General features: G+C 46.5%; 1 protein-coding gene across 1 annotated transcript in view; it reads right to left on the bottom strand.

Moving 5' to 3' along the window:
* The window catches only part of eng (endoglin), a 44,980-nt gene extending 26,163 nt beyond the window's left edge, over nucleotides 1-18,817 (bottom strand). The window contains exons 1-3 of the mRNA XM_076043560.1: nucleotides 18,667-18,817; nucleotides 17,388-17,613; nucleotides 2,974-3,125 (exon numbers count right to left, since the gene is read on the bottom strand). Of these exons, the coding sequence (XP_075899675.1) occupies nucleotides 2,974-3,125; nucleotides 17,388-17,445 (210 nt within the window). The 5' untranslated portion in view covers nucleotides 17,446-17,613; nucleotides 18,667-18,817. The remainder of the gene's footprint in view (nucleotides 1-2,973; nucleotides 3,126-17,387; nucleotides 17,614-18,666) is intronic.
* Nucleotides 18,818-26,724: the final 7,907 nt, after the last annotated feature.

The raw sequence follows: 26,724 nt of genomic DNA, 5'->3' as shown, positions 1-26,724 counted from the left end.
CTCACTGGATTCGTCACCAGATGGATGTGCGAGATAAATTCACAAAAAGCGTTCCATCTGGCGCGTCGGGTTCAACTGTTTATTCCTTCAGCACGTCGAGGGTTTACGTTTGAAAAAAGAATTTTGCACAAAAAAAAAAAAAAACACCTCTCGGTAAGCTTTCCCAGGAGTAACTAAAGGATTCATAGAGGTTACGGATTCGGGCAAGCGTGTTGTTGCTTCTGATGCCAGACTGCACTTTTCACACATCTGTTCCTCTCTTTCATAATCCAGAGCAAATGAAAAATAATGACTAGCAAAGTGGAAAAACAGAGGAGGCAAGGAGAAAAAAAAAAAGAGAAAACGAAAACGAACGCGCGGCAGTTGCTCTGACAGGAGTTATGTGAAAGTATTACATAAACAACTCTCAGGACAAACTGGTGGAGTAAACAAAACGGGACGTGCCGATAAAGAAATGACTAATGTGGGCTGATCAAAAACGTTGGACAGTGAAAAATTGGAGACGGTGACGCAAAGAAAAACAATGTATAGATTAAAAGTTTCTCTCCTGGCCACATTTGGGTGAGTTTTACGAAATGAAAACGTTATTTTCACAGACTCTCTCTTTGACACCGACCGTCCGGTACATAAATACATAAATACAAAAATAAAAAGCCTGCTATGCTGAGAAACATTCATGTTCTTGCTCTTGTCTGGCATCTGTTTAGAGTTAGCTGGGTTTTTTTTTTTTTTGGCAGATAAAGGTTGAACATGGGCATCGAGCACGTTTACATTCCAAGCGTGTGGGCTGAGGCTTTTGGCTACAGGCAACTTCTGCACACAAACACACAAAAAAAAGGCGCTACACCTAGAACAACCGCATCAAATAGATTTGCGAGGATATTTATCTAGTGCGGCAGTTTTGTGTCAAAAATACAAAATAAAAAACATCCATCGTCACAGCGGACAGTCTGAAACTGTTTTTTTTTTTCCCAATCCAAACCTACTTCCTCGAGAGAAGCCGTCAACTCCGATGCAGCAAAATGAAACTCGATGGCAAAGATTTAAGCAGATACAGTTTTTAAAGCTGCCTCTTGTGTAAATGTGCGCCTTAAGCGGAGAGGAGGAGTGCCAGAGAAGTTTGGAGAACTCGCTTTTTTAAACATATATATATATTTTTTTTTTTTGGCCACAATTCAAAAACCTGATGTAACCTCTCAGTTCAGCTACAAGGTCACATGGTCTATTAGAATTTATGCAACGCCGCAATACTGTCACGCTATCTCGCGGCGCATTCAATCGAAGTATTGCAAATCCTTTATCCAGCATCGACAGTATCTGGAGTGTCACAGAGCCAGAGTCATTTTTAATTTAAAATAAATAAACAGATAAAAGAGGCAACACTAGCAACTAGCCCGCACCGCCCCTATGGTTCCAAAGACACTTGTATGCAAAGGTTGTTTTTGTTTCACTGTGTCCAGGCTTCCATGCTAATGTCTTTCCCATATTCCTCCGTGCGTCTCGCCACCGTTTCTTCCTTCCTTCCTTCCTTCGCTCACAACTAAACTGCTCACGACATTCCGCCTCTTCATGCGTACAGGAATCCAGGAGGAAAAGAAAAAACGAAGGCCGATTGCAAACGCCTGGATTTCGGCCAAGGCAAAGGACGAGCGAAAGGCTTCCGAGCCGAAGTCTCGAGGTCACAAAATACGCTCGTTAGTTTGGTGGGGGAAACGGACAAAGTCACATTAAATTCTGTTGTTTCCCCTTTTTTTCCTGCCTACGGTCGCATCCCTTCTGCTTTTTCTTTTTTTTTTGCTTGTAGCACCTCTCAAAAGGTCATTCCTCCCGCAGTGTCGAGTCAGCTCGTCCCGACTCTCCCCCAACCCATCCAGCTGCGGAGCGTTTGCGGTCGGCCTCATTACGGAGCCAGAACCCGGCCAGACAATCTCATCCCGCCTTTCCCGCCAATAAAAAACATGAGCTCGCGTGGCCATCTGCATCTGCCGGGCGGGCGCTAGCCGCCGTTATGTCGACTCTGCCTCCAAGTTGTATTTTATTTTTTTCTGATAAATTGGTCACCTTGCTTGTCAGCAGCCTGGCATGTTTTACAGCCCGGAGGCAAAATAATAAATAAATAAATAAATAAATAAATAAATAAATGCTGCAACGGTCAGATTACTCTCGTGAACTCACCTCCACCTTTAGCCGAGAGTAATTTTTCATGCGGTCCAAGATGTGCTGTGCGACAGCCGCTAGTTCAAACAGACCCCCCCCCCACCAATGATAACTCTGAGTGACACGTTCTGATTTGTGTTAAACATGCGCTGACCATTATGTGGCCAGGCCACCTGGGTCTCCAACCCCCCCCCCCCCTCCCGACACGCCGCACCATCTGCCGGAATGGACGTTTAATGAGCAGGTGATAAGACGGGGGAAGCTCGGCGTTTGATTCCGGCGAGCCGAAATGTCAGCGTGACAGACAGCCGCGCTGTCGATTAGCCGGCAATTTAAATGTTCCTTTGCAGGGTTTTCGCCTTTGAAATTTCTCCGTGGAGGACTAAGGAAAATTCAGTCCGCCTTCTCGAACTTTGCCCAACTATTGAAGGAGGGAAGGCTTATTAGTGGCGTTTGTTAAATGTAGCCTTCCCGCCTTCCAACAGGTCCAACACAGACCGACTTCAAATGATCTTCAGCGTCCCAGCGAGGAGCCGTAATCCGGTTCCGATCAAACCTGCATATTATACCAGCATATTTATTGTGTTTTTTTCACCTAGTATACTTAATGACAAACAGGCACAAAGGTTTGGCCCTGCTTCCAATTCCTGCTTCCCATTCTAATCGTTTTTTTCTGTAATAAAATAAAAACCACAAAACATTTTCTCGCAGCACAAACTCGACGCAAAAACTTAAACTTAGACCCAGTTTCTAACCTTTGCGTAATTTCTGCGGCCTGCTCGCCACCTCATTTATATAACCTTGACCTTGGCTCACCATGTTGGAGATCATTTTGAGAATGTGGACCTCAACCGCGTTGTCTTGGACGAAGCTGGTCCAGCAGCCAATTAGCATGCGCCTGGTGGAGATCCAGGGGTTTTCAGCGGCCGCCTTCGGATTACACGTTTGGAGCGAGGCTGGAAAAGAAGGTGGAGGGAGAGAGAGAGAGAGAGAGAGAGAGAGAGAGAGCGAGAGATCTCAGGGTCAGTTTCTTCTGAAGAATTTGCAACACGGTAAACAAATAAGAAGCAGTCGTTTCCATTTATTGATTCAATGAGCCAACCTGGAAGTAAGCAAGACGAATGCATTAGAAGAAAAATTCAAGGATTTTCATTTGACACTTAAACACTGCTGTAAGCGTCGACACAGCAGGGAAATTTCAGGGTGAAAGATAATAAATAGACTTGCATGAATCAGAGAGTTAAATGAAGACATAAAACAATCTCCTTTATAAAAAAAAACAGACAGTCCAATGTTTTTCAAAAAATAATAATAAAATGTCCACCTTTTGCTTGCTTTTCTTTCCAGAAATTAAATATCCCATTTAAAAAAAAAGAAAAACGAAATCAGCAAGGTTAGACTTCAGGTTTTCTTTCTGAAGTTAGCGACAAACCCCACCATTCGGTGTCGGCGACGCCCACCAAAATGACATGGTTTTTGTCTCCTCTCAAACATGGAGGCTTTATCAAAGCATCAAATTTAGCATCGGGGGTTCTAAACAGAGGGCTAAATCCTAACATGATTTTTAGTCTCCTCTGGGAGTGTAGGATGAACAATAAGGACCAGTACGGGCCCTTTAAAGATATTGCTGGTCAAGGTTTGTCAGAGGGCCTCCCTTCGCTCCTATTGTATGGATGTCCGACGAAAAAAATGACATGAAAGAAAAACAAAAGTCTGCCAGCTCAGGTTTATCAGGCACGTCAGGATCCCGGACCGCAGTCATCCATCAGGCTGCACTCGGCTGTTTAACCCGGGAATTCACGTCTCTGGAGGCTGAATTAATCGAGCCGAGGCTGCTCGGTCATGGACGGGGTTGGAAATAAACGCCTGCCGTTTGACCCGAGCCGTGGCGCGCCGTGCGTACGTGTGCGAGCGCTTCAGAATGAGGACGTGTCTGAAGTTGGCTGGCGGGAGAGACGTTTCGGCAGCGGGCAAAGCCTGCCAACGAGCTGCGAGGAGGTCAACCGTCTCTTCCATCCAGCCTCAATCAGAGGAACCCCCCCCACCCACCCACCCCATCGTTCACCTTCTGCCGATAAGATAGGAAAAGGGTGGAAGTGGGCCATCTGGCGTCTTGACACTGGGACACAGTTGTGACCTGGATTTGCTCCACCAGCAGGAGAACTTGCAGCATCGCACTGTAAATATTACAGCGGTGCCAAACTAAATCAGTCTTTATCTCTTTATTGTTCTCCCTTGACCCCAGTGGAGAACAATGTGCAGTTAATTATCCGGGGGGGGGAAATGCACATTTAGTTTAGCCCTCTGTTTACAGCGTGCTGCATCAAATCGCTCCATCATGAGTGAGAAACATCAGTTTCTGCCAGCGTCTCGTCGGAGGCAGAAAGGAGGAGAAGAAGGAAGGAAAGGGTTAATAGGAAATTGCAGAGTTTGGAAGGTCAACAGGATGTGCCGTATTTAGAATGGCGCGCTAATCAAAGACCTTGGGTGCAGGCAATGTCACCACTAGAGTGGACAGAGAGGGAGATAGAGAGCAGATAGAAAGTGATGAATGCAGTCTCTTTTTCAAAAAAAAGGGAAAAAAAACACACATTCAAGAGGGAGAACACGTTACATAATCTGCTCTTTTCTGGCTGCCCAAGCTGTTGTGGAGCCCTTTTGTTCGCTTCGTGTGTTTGTCCGTATGAGACCTCTGACCCACCACGTCCCCGCCGGAGACACACGAGTGCTGCCCACATCATATTTTAATCTGATTAGCACAGATTTGGCAGCAACAATAACTCCAGCGCTGCCTTTTTTTGTGGGGGTTCTGTGTTTGTTTTGGTTTTGTGCTTGTGTCCTCTTGGAAGCACTTTTACCTCTGGTTTGAAGCAGCGGCACGGCAGCAAACCACTTTTGTGGCATTTTGCACGAAAGTCGGAGGCGAGTGGCGGGATGTTGGAGGGCCCTCGGGCCTCCAGGGGCCTTCAGATGTTTTTCTCGGCAAATTAAGACGGACGAGTCATCCCTTTCCATCCTTTCCTTTCCTGCCTCTTCGCAAAAGGTCACGGCACCGTTTCCTGTTTTTCCCGCTTTGCCGCTCGACGCTAATGTCTGTTGCTCGGTGTCCACCGCCGTAAAGTTACCCCCACCCCCCCCCCAACCACCACCACCACTCGCCTCTCTGACAGAGCCAACAGCCCGTGTCTGTCGCCCCTGAGGTCTCACCATAAATCACAGCCACTGCGCAAGAGTGAGGCCGCTCGTGTGTGTGTGTGTGTTGCCAGTTTTCCGAGAGTCACCGTCCAATATGAAGAACATTCATTTTTGCCCCCTTGACCCCGGAAATGCCAATGGCCTCGCTAAGCGGTCTGCTGGTAAATGAGGTATAGAAGAACCATTCCAACCCCCCCGACCACCCCCCTTCTTATCTCCTCACATCAGTTCCCTGGCGCCCCCTCCCCCCTTCCATGAGAGGACATGTTTATGGATGCCGGCGATTTCCATTTAGATGTTAGGTATGACGGCCGGCGGTGGGGGAGGGGGGCAAAGAGATACGAATTTGAAAACATAATGGGCCATTAGGGAGCGTGGAAAATGGCAACGATTCATAAAAAAGTGCACCCAACCGGCTTTGACCCAGAGGTTCTCTTTTTTTTTTTTTATTGTTTTTTTCCGTGTTCAGTCCTGATGCAGATTCTCTTTAAGCCGCTCCAGCCGCCACATCGAGTCGATTGATTTGCCCAAACGTGCTTCTGCTAATTATCTTATTAACGACGCCGAACGGCAAAATCGGTATTTTAAACGGCGACATTTATTGTAGCCTAGAACTGTTTTTTTTTTTTTTTTTTTTTAATGGAACACCGCATTAAATTGATAAATAGCTCGTACAATAAAAAGGCCAAGTGCTAAGCCAGAAATCAATAGCTGACACTTTGCTGCAGAGTGATGCACTCTTCGGGGAGAAGGCCAACGCTCTTGGTGTCAGCGGGCGGCCTGACTCGCAGCGTGCAGCGCCGTCGGGCTCCCCAGGCAGCGGGAGTTGGCGCTAACGAGGAAAGTTGGGATCCCTGTCTGGCAACTTCACACCTCCGTAGTGCGGGGTGATGCTATTCTTGAAGGAGTGTTTGGCATTTCGCTCCTTTTCTATGTGATGGTGACATTTTCTAATCCACATCACCCACCTGGAGTCTCCACGGAGGGAAAGAATTCCAGGAAGACCGCAGTGGCCATGGAGTCAAGCGTGGAATGGCCATGCACACATACAAAAAACAAGAAGAGAAGAAGAAGAAGAAGAAGAAGAAGAAGAAGAAACCATGGCATGTTTTCATATAGCTGCTGTGGGGAGGACAGGTTGGACCAACTGCAGAGGGTCACATCAAGTTTGGAATATCATTCTGAGACGAGTTCTTCTCCTTTATCTTCTGCAGAGACATCAAGATTTTCCTCAGTTTGAGGGCAAGGCCACGCTGAGCTTCTGTTGCATTGGCAAAAGGACAGAATGGACGGCCTCCACCAGTCGAGAAGAAACACGTGGGAGACATTTCCATTTGTGAAAAAAATTCTCTTTAACCCTCTAATCCAGGAAAAAAATGAGCAAGCAAGCTTGAGCTCTGTCAGAGCACAGCTGGAGCGTCTCATTCAAGGGTTGCTCAAGACTTTAATGTCATTTGTGATAACCGGGGGGCGGGGGGGGGTAGGAGAAGCACTCCGCAGCTCGGCCCTCATGTATTCCAGACTCTTAGGACCTTCGCTGAGGGCTGGAGCCACTCAGCCAGGGATTGCTCAAGACTTGAAGGCGATTAATCTTCATGGAGAGGTTTCTGGGAAGGCCCCCACGGTGTCGACATCCTGTATTTCCCCATCTCCCGCTGCCTTCTCGAGAACGAGCAGGCTGCCGGCCGCTGGCACCGACGGCCGCTTCCCTCTTTCTGGGGCTCATCGCGCAAATCTGTGACAGCGGCCACACAAACACCTGAAGGAGCTTTTTATTACAGGGGAAGATGGCACGAAATTGTTGCAACACGTGAGCAGCGCCCCCCTCGCCCCCGATCACTGCACCACCCCACCCAACAACCAAAGCGCACTGAATTATTGCAAACAGCGCATAACGCAATTATGGTCTCGCATGCTAACATTATGTTAATGAGAAAAACAGAGTGTTTATTTCTGCCCACTTTAAGGGAGCAAACCGGAATCGGTGTTATTTCAGCGCGAGCGGGCAGAGCGAACTGCAGGTAGGAAATGTGGAGTGGCGACAAAGATTAAATTGCCACTCTTCCGCCCGTTTGCGTGCAGCATAATTGAAAAAAGGTGAAGCAACTCTGGTGTGGAGGGGGGAAAAAAATCTAATACATGTAGCAGTAAAATGGAAATAGCTGAGAAGTAACATTACGGCTTCAGGAAATGACAGCGTGGCTCCTCTCTGTCTAGAGCAGCTCAGAAAGCAGAAGTGTAATAATGGATAAAAAACTGCCACTGTATATCTGTCCGGCCAGAGTGTGACTGGTTGAGTTACTTCAGGGTAAAAGCTAAAATGAATGAACGTGGGTAAAAGTTGCAGTCATGAGAGAGAGGGGTGGGGGTGGGGGGGAGTATTTTGAGGAAATAAAGGCTGCAGGAGCTCTGCAGAAATGTTGTTCAGCTACTTTATGTTGTGCATTTCTTACATAAAATTGAGCGAGTCTGTTCCTCACCGTTGCACAGGCAACTAGCATTCTTAGCGAGAGATCAACCAGCAGCAACTCAGCAAGACAGTACCACCGCCACAGCACAGTGTTTTCAGAAGAACTTGTTAAAGACAAATTCAACTGATGGAAAAAGGAAAAAGAAAAAAGTCCAACAGTGAGCAACAGGTGCACAGACAGATGCAGAATGCGACGCCTGTTGCGTGTCCTGCGTCCACTCCTCGCACAGCAGGGGGGGGGGGGGGGGGGGGGGGGGGGGACTGGCAGAATGATCAATTTGTCAGGGCAAAATTAGACGAAAATCAATGGGAAACGGCAAACGGATCGGAACAAAAGAAGAAATACAAAGTGTTATTGCGGATCTGCTGGTAGTCCTGTTGCTGCTGCTTCTCAACAGCCCTGGAGGTGTCCGACCAGCACGCCGCCGCCTTGCTGTGGTGCTTCAGCGTTGCATTGAGATGCCAGCCGGAAGCTGGCAGCACACTGTTGGCCCTCGAATTTCTTTCATACCACGTTGTGCCAGAAGAAGCAAAAAAAAAAAAAAAAAAAATCTACTGCCTTTTTTTCCCCTCCACATAACTTCAACGCAAAGAATGAGAAGCCACGGTTAAGTCGGCGTGCGAAAGACCAGCGGCCGTTCGCCGGGGTGCAAGATTCCAAGAAAAAGAAGAAGAAGAAGAAGAAGAAGAACGGAGAACCATTAGAAGCCGGAGCCGACGAGCGCTGCCGCCTCTCAAAGGAGGGAGAGAGGGGGAGAGAGAGAGTGGAGGAGAGACACCGGAGGGGGGAAACCCTGACGGCAGGCACCGCCAAGACCAACTGTCTCCCTCGGCCCCTCGGGACGGAGTAAACTGTTTGTGTCTGGGGTCAGATGACGGAGTCGCCATGGGGGTGGGGTCAGCCGACCCTATCACAGTCTCTAGGAGAGGGAGCCAGGCCAGCTTCAAGGCTTCAAGTCTCCCTCTCCCTACTGGGCTCCACGCACACACACACACACACACACACACACACACACACACACACACACACACACACACACACACCTATTGTCCCGGCGTTTCCGCGGCTGCAGATTGAGGCCTGACCATCCACAGGAAGGTAAACAAGGTCTTATCAGTGCTCTGCAGGGGCCTGCACTGTCCCCTGGCCTCTCACCCCAGTGAGCACTGCACATTACACACCAGCTTCCTGCCCATCTCACCTCCCCCCTTCAACTCCCCCTACAGCCAATTTCTTTTTCTTCTTTTTCTTGCTGATTAGTCTTGTCAGTTTTGCATGGCGTCGCCGCTGCCTTGAGCCGCCGGGTCTCGCCCCCCCTCCCCTCCGCCCACATCACGCCACCTCTGTTTACACCTCTGGGAGCCATTCGTCCGTCGTCTCGCCGCCGTCGTCGGAAGTCGTCTGAACATCAAGTCCAGCAGCAGCGGCGGCGTGTGGATGGAAGGTCTGCGGCAGACTTCCTCCACCCGCCGCCGTCCTCCTCTGTCCTCCTCTGTCCTCCTCTGCTGGCTCGAGCATCAAGCCACAGAAGGCAATTCTTCCTCCGACGCACACGTGCAATGACTCACTGGTTGAGGACTCAATCTGGATGACCACTCGTTTGTTTTTGGCTCCAACTACTCTGTGGCAATTTTTTTTTTTAATTGGCAAAAAGTTGCATCTGGCTAACAAGCAAAAAAAAAAAACACAAAATGAAAGTAGCAGAAGCCACAGAGCTAAAGTTGAGGTTTAAGAGTTTAGTGGCTGCAGGGTTGAAAGTTGAGTTTCCACATTAAAAGTTGATAACGGACTTACAGGAATTGGATCTGCATCAAGTTGTCTTTCTTTGGAATCTCTTGACCTTAAGCTTCTGATTGCCATCACCATGGCTATGATCATTTTTGTTTTACTTAACTACTTGAATCAATGACGGGATGGTTAAAGATCAAAGGTCTCCTCTCGTCTCCACTGCAGACAGAATGTTAAGCCACAAAAGATAGTCTTTCTCCGTCGCAGAAACGCAAGAGCATGTGCAGTGGGGCTTCTTTTATTTAGCGTGTAACACGCAGATGAGAGAGATGCATCGCTGCTGTCACGGCTTCACGTGTAATCTCAGGTGATCCGTCATGTTACATAGCAACTATACAGCGCCACTTTTTCTCCATTTTGCCTCACCGGCGAGACACAATTCATCATCAAAGCTTTAATTGCAGAGCAGACAAGCTAATCTATAGCGTGAAATGCTAGCCGCGGGTAAGACGTAGCGGACCGCGGGCCCTCCGAGATTCATTTTCCGGATGCAAACGGCAGAGGTCAGTGGGGTTCAGTGGCGTCCTGATGAAGGAGTCGGGCGTGAAACCGCTACACCCTCCCACTGTGATTTGCAGCTTTCAAGAAAAAATAAAATTCAAAAATAACTCCCTTCACACGACCAGTACGTCGACCTCACTTAAAGAGAATCTATTTCCCATTAGCATGTGTAGGAAAACACAGAATGTACAAGACTCCAGTTCAAAGACGAGTCGGGATAGTTTAAATTGACGCGGCGCCTGCAAAAAAAAAAAAAAGAACAAAAAGATTGGGAGGAGAAAAAAAAAGAAACAATCGAGCAGATCTCCGAAGCGGTTTCAGGTCTGTGATTTCACTGCCGCCCTCGGACTGATGAAAGAGTGCGGACAGCGACGGCTGCTCTGACAAGTGCGGCTTTATTCTCTCCGGCTCGTGTTTAAAGGCTTATCAAGCATCCCGAGTTTGACTGCTGGATGTGTTGTAGTTGCAGGATATGAGCGGCATTAAAATAATCTGTCAGCCGTCTTGAGGGGAGGAGGATGGGGAGAAGGGGAGAATTCTCTTCTTTTTTTTTTTTTCAGTTATTCCAGTCACACATTCTGCTTTCTAGCACATCACAGGCACATGAGCAGAATTTAAAAGAAAAAAGCGAGTGAAGGTTTTCACATTTAGTGAACGCGCACACAGAGTCAGACATCAGAGGCAGATCCTAAGCCCGACTCAGTCCCCCGCCTGAATACGCCCCGACCGTTTCTGGCACCTGAATCAACAGGAAAACTGCCCACCCAGTGCTTGAATCAAGAGCTTCTACCGTTACACAACACAGTTGAACCGCGCGCTGCTCCCCTCACCGGACCCAGAAGAGCCTTTGAAGAGAACGGCTTTTGTCTGCGCTAAAAGACAGTGTTGCAGTTTCCAGCACCGCACACTATTTCTCGGGAGCAGGCAGCCCAGACAAAGAGCACTTTGCGGGGGCGGCGAGGTGGTGGGAGAAACACCCTGCAGAGTTTTTTCCTTCGTGCAGAAAACGTGATGTTCTCCCGGCGACGTGTCCTTGAGTACCTTCACTATCGCGTCGCCGCAGATCAGGAAGCTCTTTGGAAAAAAAAAAAAAGAAAAAGAAAGGTTCCTGCTTCGCTGCTGCTGTAAGCAAGTTCTTCGGTCAAATCGCAGCCATTTCTGATGACTTGACGTAAAAAAAAAAAAAAGAAAGAAAGGTTTAATCACAACAATAACAATTTCCAGGCCAAAGACGTGAAGGTAGCGCACGTCGACCCCCACCCCCACCCCCCGAGGGGCTTCAGGCTGCCAGTTGCCGTGACTCCATCGGCCTGTTGACGTGAGCAGCAGAGGTCTCCGCGCTGCCCGGCCGTTTATCTCAGCAGCTGCTAATGAGCCATTCCGCCGCACTCATGCTACTGCGAAAAAGAAAGGGAAAAGAAAGAGCCCTCTGATGTGTCAGATTCACCAGCTGATGGCCATTGGAGAGGGAATTCAGACAAGATGCCCTGAAGAGGGTCTTTGGACGGTCACCCTCTCAAGCCAGGCGCAGTTACGCAACAAAAACAAATAAATAAATAACTGTTTGAGCCTTTGAAAGCGTCTCCTCCATTTATCAACCATATTCATATAAACCTGTGGCCTTTTACTCCCATATACATGTTACGTAAGACTTCAGATGCAGGATATTTTTTCCTTAAATATGAGCTTCATAGCTTCCGCCTACTCTCTTTCCATCCAACATTGTGCGCTTTGTGTATCTGATTGTGCGTGTGCACATATGATCAGATAAACAAAACAATCTTCCCTTTTATTGCCAGGGTGGAATGCAAATACCAGCATCTGTATGCACTCCTCCTCCTCCTCCTCCTCCTCCTCCTCCTCCTCCTCCAGCAGACTACAGCCAGAAATTATAAACGCTACAAAAAAAAGAAAAGAAAAAAAAGGTCCATGTGGGAACAAAACAGGAGGAATGCTGCCTGCTAGTGAGTGAGGCTCTCTGGCGCTGCATTCAAACGGAGGAAAAGCCCGGCAGTCAGAAATGGATTGTTATTTGGGCGGGGCATAACACTGGAGCAGATTGAAATCGGTCTGAGGCAGCGACAAGTGGTCGCGTCTCCCTGCCACCCAGTCTGCTGCTGCGGACTGGCGAGCGGCGCTGGCTGGACGCAGTCAAACAGGGGAAGTCGACTGTTTTGACTCTCGGCAGCGCTTTTTTTTTTTTTTTTTTTTAACACAGGCCTTTTTTTTTTCCTTTCTCTCTCTATGTTTGGGCTTTCTTCTATTACTGTAAAAACCCCTCCAAGGATTTAGAAAAAAAAAAAAGGAAAAGGAAAATCTCTCTCTGTGAAATCCCTGACGCTGTTTTCTTAATATGAATTAATTTGTTGGTTGCAACTGCGCCCCCCCCCCCCCACACACACACACACACACACACACACACACACACACACACACACACACACACACACACACACACACACACACACACCCCATCTTCCTCCTCCTTGGTCCTCCTCCTCTGTGTAATTACTCAAGTCGCTCCATTACCACTTTTCAAAATGCGTAATTTAATTGGGTCTCCATCCACCGCGTCTTTATCTCCGCCTTGTCCTTTCCCCCCCTATCTGTGCGTGTGTGTGCGTGCGTGCGTGCGTGCGTGCGTGCGTGTTAATCCCTTATTTACTTCTCTTTGCCTGCATCTTCCCTCTCAGCCACTTATCTGCTCTTTGACGGTCGCAAAAAAAAAGTTGCCCCCCCCCCCCCCTCACGCCCCCTCCTCCTCCTCCTCCCTTGCTGTCTCCACAAATCTTTATGAATTCTCTTATCTCTGTTTGTCTGTCTGTCTGTCTGTCTCGCCTCTGTAAGATTCATTTTCAGAAGGCCCGCCCCTCCCTCTCCTTCTCCTTCTCCCCCCTCGACCCTCCTCCGTCTTCTGAGGCTCACTAATCACTTTTGTGCTTTTCCTCCAGCCCGTGCAGGGAGACTCTGGGGTAAGGAGGCGGTGGCCGAGGCGGCTGAAGGTCCGGCGCTGAGCGCAGCGATGCCTTGGCTCCCACCAGGGGCCGGGGGAGGAGGGGCAGGGGGAGCTGCTGCTGCTGCTGCCGCCACCGCTGCTGCAGGAGGCTTTCTTCCGTTTCCCTTCCAGGAAATGCGGCGTAGACGGTGGATAAAAATCTCTAAATACAAAGGCTGAGACCAGACGCGTAGATAATTGTTGCCGCGACTCCTCCGGCTTCAGGCGGCTTACGCGGGGAGCGATTATTATTGCGCGCGGCGTTAGAAAGAGTTTGGGATGTGAGAGTTTCTGTTTGCGTGCTGTGCAGCCGGATTAACTTGTCCCCAGTAGGACTTTGGCCGATTGCTAAAAAAAAAAAAAAAAAAAAACGCCTCAGAGGAGGCGCCGCCGTGTGACAGAGGCGGCTGCTGAGTCATGCGTCCGTGGAAGTGATGCAACTCCAAAGTCCAGTCACTTTAAATTCACTTTGCATTTTGCAGCTACCAACTCTCGGGTGGATTTGACAGGTTTTATGTAAAGTGAAGGTGCAGGCTGCATTCCAGCAGCTCCACCTGGTTTCTTGTCGTTCACCACTGTGACAAGGATACACTTTGACACAGCGTCGATCCAGGTATGGATCATCAGACCAGGGAAACGTGCACAGCTTCTGACTTTGACTCAACATCGTCATCAGCTGTTGCCACCCGGTGGTTGAGAGTCTGAGACTCCGAGACTGGAAGGTCACTGGTTCGACTTCCCTCCCACTACCAGAGGCTGGAGAAGCTGGACCCATTTGGGTTGGACTCCCACATTTGTTTGGGAGCTTTAAGGAACAAAGGCAGTCTCACCTTGATGGGCATCTACACTCTTTGTGAGATCACAAAGGGCGCATTTCCAAAAAAAAAAATAGCAAACAAAAGAAGTCAAAGATGGATTTTAGTAGTAGGTAGGAGACATTATAGTGAGAAAATGATTCTAAATAAACTAAATATGGAACTTTTAAATCCCTCCATGTCTTTTTACATCCACCAAACTAAAATTGCCAAAATGATTCCTGTCCTAACAGATTATTGCAAAGATGCAATACTCTTACAAGTTCATAAAAGAAAATGTCTCTTTTCTTTCTGTCCTTCAATCAATATAAGAGAAAACAGATGTTGGCGGGTTATTTCCCCAAGGGGGAGGGGTGGCTTGGAGTGATCCGGCAGACCGTGACGACCAAGCAAGGAACTCAAAAAAAACAAACAAACGGCAACATTTTTTAAACACAATTAACCTCGCGGGGTGGAAGAAGCAGCGCCGTGAAACCAAGGTGTGATCTTATCTGCTTTATTGGAGCCGGACAGAAGCCAGATTCAAAGATAAACTCCGGAACAGATAAAAGGTAAAAGACAAACTTGATTGATGGAAACACAGCTCAGAGTTTAATCACGAAGGCTTCAAAGGTCAAAGCAAGGCACTGCAGAGTCAGAACAATATAGTTGGCGAATTTTCATCTCACGAATGTGTTTGAATGAAAAGTTTGCATCCAGCGGCAGCAGGGACTGAATTATTCCGACTAATATTCCCACCAGTGAGCTCAGCGGCCACTCCGGAGCATCCCAGAGTCTCCGCTGCCAAATGACAGCGCTGGAGGCTCATATCACCGAGTCGTCTATTAATCCACTAATCACCACTCTGTATCTGTCCGAGAAAATAATAAACGCCTGACACGGACCACCGGGTGTGGTGGGGGTTCTGTTGGGAATAATTAAATTTCCAGTTTAGGAAATTAACAGGGTTCGTCTCAGACCGAGCCGCCGCCGCCGCCTGGCTCGCAGGAGTCACCGTGTTACGGTCGAGTCCTTTATTACTTTCCCTTAATATCCACATGGCGGACGTGGCAGAGGACGACTTCAAACAAGAACAGCAGCCGCACGTTCCAGCCGTTCATTCAAACATCGCCGGCGTTTTTCGCCATGTCAGGGAAAAAGGAGGCGACGGGAGGTCAAACGTATAAAAGTTTCAATAAAGACCAAGGAAGAACCAGCCGTGACAGGAAACCCAATGATAAAAAGAAAATGAAAAAAAATCTTCGCCCGACTACTGCGAGTCGACGGCGTCGCGGGATTTGCAGAAAGCTTCGGGCAACTTTTGATTTACTTTTCCTCCATTTTCAGTTTACTTTCTTACGTTTGTGAATCTTCCAACATCATCGCCCGTCCCCGCAGCGAGGCTGGCGAGGAGGCCGCTGGAGAAGCCGCAGACGGCAAAAAAATTGTTATATCAATAAACCTCGACGGGCATACGAACGCACGCACGCACGCACGCACGCATGTACGCGCGCCCGTCTCGTTTCCTCGTTGAATCGGTGCAAAATTCAAGATTTTCCATTGTCTGCAGCGGTGCGGCTCGCCGCCCCGCTGCGAGCGCCGCGCTCGGTCGCAACCTCAGGAGATCAAAACAAAGGAAATGACGAATTAGTCTGAAAAGTGCAGGACTGAGTAATGACAAAGAGCGGCTTCGGAGATGGAGGAATTCACACGTCACAGCTGCTGCACGATGAACGCCTCGGCGCCACCTCCGACCCCCCCCCCCCCTGCTGTCTGCCAACAGCGCAGCAGCTTCCTCTGCATCCATCGTGCAGCAGACATGCAAAGAAGACAAAAAAAAAAAAATCTTCAGAACGTTTTTGGAGACGGGAGAGAGGAAAAAAAGAAAAAGACGAATCCAGTGACTGTGCGTCACTGGGTGGCAATTAAAAGTGTGAGCCAAGCGGCTCCTCGCACACTCAGACGCGCACACCCGCTTCCCCCCACCCGCGGCGGCAAGACACGCGAGGTCAACTCGCAGGCGAGTCTGCCGTCTGGCCCCGAAAATAAATAAATAAGAGAAATAAATAAAAATAATGAAAACGACTCGCCTGGATCCCTGCATGCAGCAGCAGCCCTGCGGGGAGAGTGTTTACAACCGGTGGCAATATTGTGATTTGTCGCTCACTGGGGTCAGCATTGAGCGGACAGGCTCGATGTTGCGGCTCCGACTCCTAATGCTGATGTATGGCTGCCGGGTTCGGTCTTTGTCTCGTTTGAGAGGCAGCCTGGAAAGGCGGTTTCATTTTTCAGCCACCCCGCCATCTTTTTTTTTTTATACTTTGTTTATATATCGAGATGCACTGGAGGGGAAATGAAAGGCGGACAGTGTCTGGCTCTGCTGGGAGTTTAGTGAGGCTGAAGTAGATCCCAGCAGGGGGCACCGTGATGTGGCATTTGGGAAAATGTTCCATTAAAAAGAAAAAAAGAATAAGAACTCAAATTTGCATTTTCTGACCATTTTTTGTGCTTGTTATTTAAACTACGCTGCTTATTTTGTGGAAAGGGACAAAATATTCAGGAGGGAAGCTGAGCACACAAGCAACCCAATTATTTAAAAGAAAAGAATCAAACAAATTACATTTCAATGTCTTATTAATTTAAAAAGAAAAGACATGCAGCCCAGATAGCTGCAGGGAAGTGAGACCCAGAAGCCCCAGAGCAGCGTTGCAGAGCATCGCCGAGTCTGTGAGGCCAGATTATTGCCTGAGGGCAAAGACGGGGCTTCAGCTCCCTCTGCCACCTTCGGATTATCAGGCTGAATTCGATATGGGCAGCCACGCGTAGTCGGTGGAGGCGATGTTTCGAGGGACTGGAGGATCAATAAAAGCTCCACGTCCTGGAGCTCCTTCCTTTGGCCTGCGTTTCAATAAAACTGTCCTCTCTTTATTTTTCCAAACAAGCCAAACTTGGAGAGCTCACGCACAAACAAAAGAATCCTTCCGACGACAATGACAATAATGATGACTCACTGCTTTAATAGTCTGAATCCTATTTGGACTTGCATGAGTTTTGGTGCTCATCTCAGCCCATTGTGATACTCATCTCCCCCCGAGCGACTCAAACAATATGCTCTGTAATCTCTCAGTTGCTGTAGGGATAAACAGTTTCAGTCAAAAGACTTGGCCATAACAATTTAGCACAGAAAACACACATTCTCCAGACCAGTTGCAAAAAGGTAAAAATAAAAAATAAAAATAATGCCAAAAGAAAGTGAGAATGTGGGAACACATAAAAGAAGACGGAATATTCTTTTATGTCATTCTAGGTAGTAAAAGGATGTCAGAAAACAGAGCAGGACAGAAACCTGTTCGCCAAGGAGCCTCTTAACGGGTGTTCATCTGCAGTCAAATGTCTTGCAGGGCATCTGGTTTAAAGAGGAAAAAAAACAGATGTCGAAAAGACACTCACCAGAGGCGGCAGCAGCAGCAGCAGTAGCAGCAGCAGCAGCAGCAGCAGTGACGACCCACAGAAGCAGGACAAGCCTTGCCGTGTGACCCTCCATGTCTGCCAAGGCTGACTTGACTGGTGCTGACTGAGTCTAGAGGAGGTGGTGGAGGAGCGGAGAGGTCGTCGTCTCAGGAGTGCGAGGTGTTTGGAGTCTGAAGTGTCCTTGTCTTGTAGCTGGAGCAGCAGCACTGGACGTGACAGCAGAGGAGACGGCGATTCCGGCCTTTGGAGGTCGGAAAAGTAAAGGAAAGGGGAGGAGTGAGATCGAGGGGTGGCAGGAAGTCAGCGGATGTAACGGGTGACATGACCATCAGTCTCGAGCGCATCATGCTCGCTCACTTGCAAAAGGACAGAAAAAAAAAATGCAGGAAGTCGTCGGTGCGGCTCGGGGGATGTTGCGTAACTTCATGCACGATGCCGAGTTTTCTTTGAAATAACTAAAAATAAATAAATAAAAAAACAACAAGTTTGATAGCATCTTACCTCACCGAGCAACACTTTCCTACACAATTGGCCCTACGCAACCTGTATTCCCGACTGACTGGTGGGGAGGAATGTTGCCTCCAAGTCTGAAATTCCTGCAGCGGGGATGACAGGATTTGTGCTCCCCAGACAATTCCCCTTCACAGAGTCTCGGCCCCTCTTCCTGGCGCACAATGAGGGTCTGAACCCAGGGGTTATCTGCTGGTCACTCCACTGCTGGCCTCACTCTCTCAGGAAGCACTACTGCATGGCTTTCTTTAAATAAAAAACCCACAATGCCGGCATCTGATAAGATGTTTTCTTTTTTTCGTTTGGGGGGGGTGGGGGTGGTTAGGGGGATTCTTGTTCCACGATTCATATGGAGGCAGCAGGAGGAAGAGCCTGTGTAAACTGTTTATACGGATCTAAACGAGAAATCAGCCGCGTTATTTCCTCCAACATGACATGTTTCATTGCTGTACAGCACAAAGACTTAAACATGTTTTTGAGGTTAACTCGCTTCTCGCAGTACCGAGTGTCTACCAAAGTGATGGAACAAATATGCATCAATCCGAATTAGAACCCTTTCACAACCCTAAATCCGTTTCAGACCAGACTGGTCTCAATTCAGATTTTCGAAATTCGATTCAAACATCCGTCGAGATAACGAGAAAACACAGCGTAACCTGAGATTTATTTATTTATATTGTAAAGCTAGCTGGTTGGCGGGACGGACATAAAAGAACACGCTCTTCCGACTCGTCATGACAAAGTGAAAGTTAGTTGGTGGTTTGGAGGACAAAGAGAAACTTACTTGAGGTCGCGGTCTTCTGGAACGTGGCGGGCGCGGTAAATCCACAGCAGGGCGGCGTGTTGCGGCACTCTGCGATGCAAAAGTCAAAGTCCCGAACAAGTTCCAAAAAACTTTGTGAGCTCTTTGTGGGCGGCGCGCACTTTCTTCAGCACCACTCCCACCCAGCGCCGCTACATCCTGCCCCCGGCCGTCACCATGCAGCGTGTCCAGGTTGTTATGTCGACACAGGGCGGGCATCGAGTTCCGTCATTGCAAGAGAACAATCGTCCCTTTTTTGAAAATGACAAAAGATTGGAAAATCGTGCGTGTGGGTACGTCCATCACGATTCTGTTCTATTTTATTGTACAATCCGTGGTCGCGCCAAGCTGAAGGGACGAAATTTTCGGTTGAGCGCAGATGTGCTTTTGTTTTGAAAGAAACGCTTCCCGTTCCACACCGGGTGCCTGGAGGCGATTTATTGAGTGTAAATTAAAGACGTCGAATTTTTTATTATTTGTTTGGTTTCCGTTTTTGTTGTAACCACGTTGAATTGTACACAAAGTAAAACAAAAAGTTTGTCAATGCATAAATTGTATATGTAATTTGTTTCCCCTTTATGAAAACGTGGTAGGTGTCAGCAGTTTACTTTCCAAAGGGTACTTTCCCTCTTTTTTTTTTCAAGTTGAGAGTCACCTCACAGCAAGTTCGTGAATTTCTGAGAAAAGCCAGATGACTCATCATAGTTTTACCGACTGTCAAACTATGTTTTTAATGAACACCGTTAGTAATATCCTACCATTGTTTTGACTATTGTTCATTTGGATTCATGGTTTGTCATCACAGACTCACCGAGACACAACTATTAAAAGGCAAGTTTTGTTGTCTGGCAAATGAGAATGTCACAATGAAATATAATTACAATGTCTGTTTGTGTAGATTCAGTCTCTTTCCAAACGGTTTTAAATTATTCTTCGGCTATCTGATTTAGAAAATAATTGGCCTTCCATGATACTTTAGTTGCTTTGGGGGTTTTTTATCGTTTGCAATCTCTTATCTTCTGCTTAAATATCCTTCATACTTTTAACTGGTATGTTTATGATGCCTGACATCATGTTCTCTGTAATGTCACAACCTGCTTCTGGGTCTGATAAAGATTTCCCCCATTTCAAATGATATTTGTGTTTTTTATCCGTTTGTTTGTGTGGTTCTTTTTTGTCACCTCAGCAATAATTGCTCTCAGTGGGAACAATTAGCTTAGAGACAACACTGTGAATATAAAGTTGAATTTTCCATATTTTTAGACGCTCTGTTGAGCCTTTTGTGATTTTGTTTTGGAAAGCAGTGTGGAAACAAAAAAATCAATAAAATGTAAAAACGAGAAAATTCACTATGGCAATCGCAGTTAAGGGCACACAGTAATGATGCATTTGGGATGTCAGTTTAAGGGGTTTTTGGGTGAAAGCCACATCTATCCCGACAATGGAATATATTCTCATGCGCTACTACTTGTAGGTCTCTGATTTGATGTGGAAGCGACCAGCCACTTCTATACACACCCCCGACCGGGAGCAGAATAATCTGTGGAGGTTTGGAGCAACGTGAACTCTCCGCACTGCTTCACCGCACGTGTCTCACCTGAGCCCACAGTCCTGCTGAACACGTGTCAGAAATGAAGCGACAAGCTGTGATATTAATGAGAACAAACTCAATGAGAACATAAGTGTGTTTCGCGTGCCCTGGGGGGCCAATTTCCCAGTAATTATGGTTGCCAGCATAGAAATTATTTATTAGTTAAGCCAGTGCAAAGAGTTCTGTGGTCAGTGGAACGCACACACACACACACACACACACACACACACACACACACACACACACACACACACACACACACACACACACACACACACACACACTTCACATATCTAAGCTCCAGACTAAAGTCATGCCCTTCAAAAAAGAAAAAGAAAAACCCTGAAACTGATGCAGAAGGCCATTGCGAGACTTGCTGTAGCTGCAGCAGCTGCTGGAGAGATTAGGTTGGATGTTACGGAAGTGGAAATATTTAATCAGACCTGGAGAGAAGAACAAAGACCCACACGGAACGCTTCACTTGATGCTAAAGATTTTCTCGCTCGCCGCTAGGAAGCGTTGAGCCGTTGCTACCTGGCTCAACCTCCAAAACATCCCATAGGCCCTTTTTGAAATCTAACAGACGAGGTCCATCCAATGAGATCCCAAGCTTCCCTGAACGGGCCTTCCCCTTTTCCGAACACTTTCCCAGGGCTCTTAACCGGATAGATGTGTAAAATAAATCCATTTATTTACGGATTTATGAAACCTTCCATCTGGCTTGGCAGCTCAAAATGGAAACGGCTTCTTGCAGACGTTAACTTCTGCGTGTTATTCATGCGCCATTTAGTGTCATCCGACTGCTACATTTTAATCAAAAGCGCATCTGGCCAGCACCGCTGCAAAACGTATTTGGTGAGTGAATATGCTGCCTGAGAGAGAGAGGGGGAAAAAAACATGATTCCTATTCGTGTGTGCCTCCAGGCGGCATTTACTTTGCTCCACCAACGGTTTGTAGGGAATAAATAAATAGATTTGAGGCAAAAAAAAAAAAAAAATAGAGAGAGAAAAATGCCTTACATGGTGAACACAACAGACTAGGGGGAGTCATCATTTTGTTGAGTCAACTAACAAACGACAGAGCCAAAGAGCAGCAGAAGCAAAGGGGGGGCAAAAAAAAGAAAAATCGTACAGATGGATTGGAGAAGCAGTTTGAGTAATTACAAAACTGCTGAAGCAAACACAATTTCACAAACGGCAGCACTGTCGATCTCTCTGTCGTGTGTGTGTGTGTGTGTGTGTGTGTGTGTGTGTGTGTGTGTGTGAGACATTGTTTTTGTCCAAAGCAAATGAAAAAAACAAAACTGCCTTCTCATTCCATCTGGCTATTTACAGTCAAAGGTCCAGCCTGCAGGACTTCTGTGGACCGTCATGTAGGCTGCAGATAGAAAACAACAAGGTAAGGGCAGCTTACCTGTTTGAGCAGGTGACCTGGTAGAAGCTGAAGTCAAAACCACCCTGGATCTTTATTTTTGTCTCCATCCATGAAAAAAAAGGCAAACGCACTGAGAAATCGCTCCAAAAGTTACAATATATATATATATATACATATTTTTTTATTTTTTTTCCCAACAATCTTGAAGCTTTGTGAAACTTTTGTTGACAACATTGTGATCCAACACATGAGCTTCACTGAAAACTGGCAGTGAGTCCACACCAGCCTTGGTGGCTCCTCGTTAACATCCAGGTGTGCGTCCCTTCCCACCTGACTGGGCGCACCTGCGCCAATCAGTCCCCTTGTCTGCTGTCCTGCGTGCTGCGTTCGAGAACCTCCAACCCTGGCTGTGCTGACTGCATTTCAAGAGGTTGCTCGTCTTCAGTTCAATACAAAAACTAAAAAATGTGGATACATAAATACGAAGGTGAGGGAATGTGGGTGATTTGTCCTTGCACAGGGATCATGGAAATAAAAAATGAAATAGAAATGAATTACATTTATAGTGTATAACACTAAAAGGATAATGATGTACGAGGACCTGAGTATTAATTATTCAAAAAACAATTAAAATCTAAGTTTTAAACAAGCCCCAGGGGTTCAAGTAGAAAAATCCTTGAAAGGGGAAAAAAATCTATTGAGGTAGAAGTAGAAAATGTTGGAAGTGTTTCTGGAAATGTTTTTTAAGATCTAGCTCCTGTTAAATCCCTTCATTAACACCGCTGACCTCCACACGGGCAGCTTGACAAAACCGATTGTTCATCCTCCAGTTTTGTTTTCTTGTTTTTTCTCTTGCTCAAATTAAGCGTAAAATAACAGCCTGAAAATCACACGTCCCGGTAAAAATAACATTTTTGAAAGAAAGGCGATGCACCCGAGGCCTCAGCAGGGTCCACGTCAGGGCTGCAGATGCAATAAGGGCTCGGTTATCAATTATTCATCTGCGTGTTCCAACGCTACATCTCCAACATGCGCTTCACAGTGATGCCACTGCTCTCAGTGGTGATCCTGGTTGGTATTCCGCTCGCCGAGACGCTGCCCTGACCCTCCTCTACTCCCCGGGTCTCTGCGGGCAGCATTGTCAACAAGAGAAACCAGCCGACACGCAGAGTCCAGATGATTTCTCTGCTCTGGCATCACTGCTGCCCCTTCCACGACGTCCCAGCTGGCCCCTGGTCTAGTCTGAGGCTCGACACTCCCTCCCTCCTCCTCCTTCAACTTTTTTTTCCTTTATTGGAGGCTGCCACCGCACCACCCCGCCCCACCATGCAGTGTTTCAATAACAGGAAACAATCGGCCCGTCGTCTTTCATTGCTGGGCTTGACGTCGGTTCCCGCCGCGGTGCCACGAGGTCTCGGCGGTGCCAGCCCGCCAGTCGGCCCACTTGGGCGACGCTGCAGGGGGGGAAAGGGGGGGGGCACCAGCGCCAGCTTTCTCATTTCCTTATGGTCCTCGGAGGAGGGATCTGACGCATGGCCCTGCATCGCTCATATCCGAGAGTGATACGGGATGAACAAAAGGCCCGTCAGCCCGGCGGAGCCATTGGAAGGACTTTTACAAACCCCATAAGGCGGCTAATTGACAGGGCCCTCATTAAAAAGACATCCCGTCTCATAAAACTGTTGGATGTACATTCAAGGCTCTTTCTTTCCTTCTTTCTTTTTTAGTGGATACTAAGACCCGCATTAGCATTAAGTGACTGGTTCTGGTTATGTTTTTTTTCTAATGGGGGGTTGGGAGGGATTTTTTTGCCAGCAGTTTGTAGAGAGCTGAAGGTCAATTTATTAGCTTTAGATAATTATCTGAGTGGATCTTCATTCCTCTGCCAGGTTACATTCGGCCCACCAATTAGCTTTGCTTTTCTCTTAAAACACAGGAGCTTATTTGCATTTTTGCATTTTATTTTTTCTTGAGGCACAGCACAAGTCACCTTACTGCAAGCTCAACATGATGTATGCAAGCCCACATAAGCGTGGCGTGTCTGTGACAAGTTGATTTATTTCCAAGATTAGCATCTTCCATCGCAACGCATACTAAATCCCACAGATCAACGTTTCTTCTTCTTCCTCTTCTTGTTCTTCTTCTTCTTCTTCTTCTTCTTCTTCATTATCGATTTTTATTATTACCAATGTGTTGCATTACTGCCACCTTCAGTTTTCCTCAGTTCAGACACTGGGCAACAAAAAACAGAGTGGACACGCCCACACAAAGTATCACTCCTCCCCTGCAGTTGGACGTCTAAGTATTGGTGTAGCAACACCATATAATTTAGTTTTAACAACTGGTTTTACTTACAACTTACAACATTGCCACTAATAAATAAAGGAAAAGAAAAGGAGGATTATTGGGCATTGCTATTATTATTGTTCTTGTATACATATATATATATATATATATATATATATATATATATATATATATATATATATATATATATATATATATATATATATATATATATATATATATATATATATATATACATCGTCTGGGGTCGGGGGACGCGAAACACCGGGCGGGAGGCGCCCGGGGGGAACTAATGATTTCACGTCGGAACTTTTTCCACGGCGGAACAATTAACAAAACGTGTTCAGTAGGTTGTAGCTAAGAAAAACACTGCTCAGCTACACAGGATGGAGAAATACTTCACAGGGACGAAAAGAAGAATTCAGGAGTCCGGCGGTGGCCAGTGTTCTTTGTTGTTGGCCACTTTTGGCTGTAGAATCGTTCCGCGAGTAGCTGCGGAACGATGGTGTCGTTCACGCCAGACTTGAAGCGGGGCGCACCTCCGCGGCCGGCTCGCGCCGAGCAGCGATCGTTTCGGCGTCTGGTCTATTTTCTTTCTAATGCGCTAAAGCCAGAGGACAATGAACAGCGCTGATAGACCGTAATCAAACATCTTTGCATCAAGAAAAATTTTCTTCCTCCAAGGTGGGGCGTGACAGAGAAAGTTTGAGAACCACTTGTATGCACTAGGTATCACTAAAATTATCAGAAATCTAATAAGTAGGCATTTAAGAGCTTATTTGTTAATACAAATGTGTCTATATAATATATATATATATATATATATATATATATATATATATATATATATATATATATATATATATATATATATATATATATATATATAATGTTATTAATAGCAGTTGTGTAGTAGGAATAGTAGGTTGTTGTTTTCTTTCTTTCCAATGCATTTAACATGAACTGTTCATAAGTCACACAACCACATCTACAATCTGAACTTGTGGGACATAACGAAGAAAAAGAGGAAAACAACCGAACGCTGTTTGCTCTGTGACCACAAGAGGGCAACACATTTCCCACTCTTGAGAAATGAACACGCGCACACACAGACACACACAGTGTCACTGGTCTCTGTGGTTCTCTAAGAAGTTCACAGGGTTGAATTCAAGGTTCTGAAGCACCAGGACCACCAGCAGCACCGGCACATTCCAAGAGCCCCTTCCTCTCCGCCGCTGTACGTGATCGGGGTCACTCACACCTTTCCCACCCCTACCCCCCCCCCCCCCCCCTTTTTTTGTTTTTCACCTTTATGAGGCCAGCGGCGGCATTCCAAGCATTCAAGCAGCATCCTCACTGCAACTTTATAGGTATGTGTGTGTGCGGACGCCTGATTGACTCTCCGAGCGACCAGCGCATCCTGCCCCCCCTTCCTCCCCCCTCATCATCCTGTTTCCTCATCCCTGCGGTGCAGAGTCATGATCACAGCTCCCCTTGGAGGCCACTCCGGATACCTGGCTGCTCGAGTGGGATGTGTGCCTGTTGTCTGTGCGTGCGTGCGTGCGTGCGTGCGTGCGCGAGGTAACGGAAGAGCCGTTCGTCATTATCACAGGCTCAAAGGAAAAAGTCTCGAACCGAACAGCGAAGAGCGGCTGAGGCAGCGTGTCCTGCATCCTGTTGCGTCTACCTGCCGCGGCAAACTTTTTCCATGTTTTCTGGAAAGAGGCCGCGTTGGCTGGACCTGATTTCAACCAATCGGCTTCCAGTTGCATGCCAGCGCATGTCAATGCTCAAATATATGTATATATATATAGGAAACATTTTATAGCACCAAAAGGGCATTTGGAACTAAACTACTCTCAAATTTCATATATCTTTAAATATATTTTTCAAATACTTTATTTTTGATTTTGATTTTTTTTTTGTTAAATAGACATCCATGTTACATGTACACATCCAGATGAAACATTTCAGTGTTTTTCATATATTTATGTATACATATATATATATATATATATATATATATATATATATATATATATATATACATATATATATATATATATGTATATATATATATATGTGTATATATATATATATATATATATATATATATATATATGTATATGTATATATATGTGTATATATATATATATATATATATATACATATACATACATACATATATATATATGTATATATATATGTATATATATATATATATATATATATATATATATATATATATATATAGCTGTTACCTTATGAAGTATAGTATTAATATTTGAGGAAAAAAAACCTTTAAAAACATGTTTTTGGTGAAATGCTCTGTAAATACTCTGTAAACTTCAGTCACTGTGCATGAATTTCACGTGTGTCGCCCCCTGCAGATTACCTCTGCTACTGACCAGGGTGCAAACATAGGACGGCTGCCGTGTGGAGGTCAAAGAAAGGGTGAAGGTTGCATAAAGTGCAGGTTTGCCCAGCAAGTGCTTTAAACTAGGAGATATCTGACGAATCATCGGCCAATATATTCAGTGCAGGACAGGAAGAAAGTGGCGAGTCGAGAGTTTCCCCAACAGGACAGATTTCCGTATGTCTTGCTGGAGGAGGAACAGATCTTAAGGCATCGTCAAGGCCCTCGGGGTGTTTCTTTAAGCACGGTGCATGAGGAGATTCCTGCACCTATTGTGTGTTGGCCGCTCCCGAAGCTAAAAGTAAAATGAGTAAAAACAACGACGACAACAACAAAAACCAGACCGACACA

This window comes from Nelusetta ayraudi, unplaced genomic scaffold, assembly GCF_046127955.1.
Source record: "Nelusetta ayraudi isolate G7.1 ecotype Tasmania unplaced genomic scaffold, CSIRO-AGI_Nayr_v1 ptg000076l, whole genome shotgun sequence".
Lineage (NCBI taxonomy): Eukaryota > Metazoa > Chordata > Actinopteri > Tetraodontiformes > Monacanthidae > Nelusetta > Nelusetta ayraudi.
The sequence above is the reverse complement of the archived record's forward strand: the minus strand, read 5'-3'. Positions and strand labels throughout refer to the sequence as shown.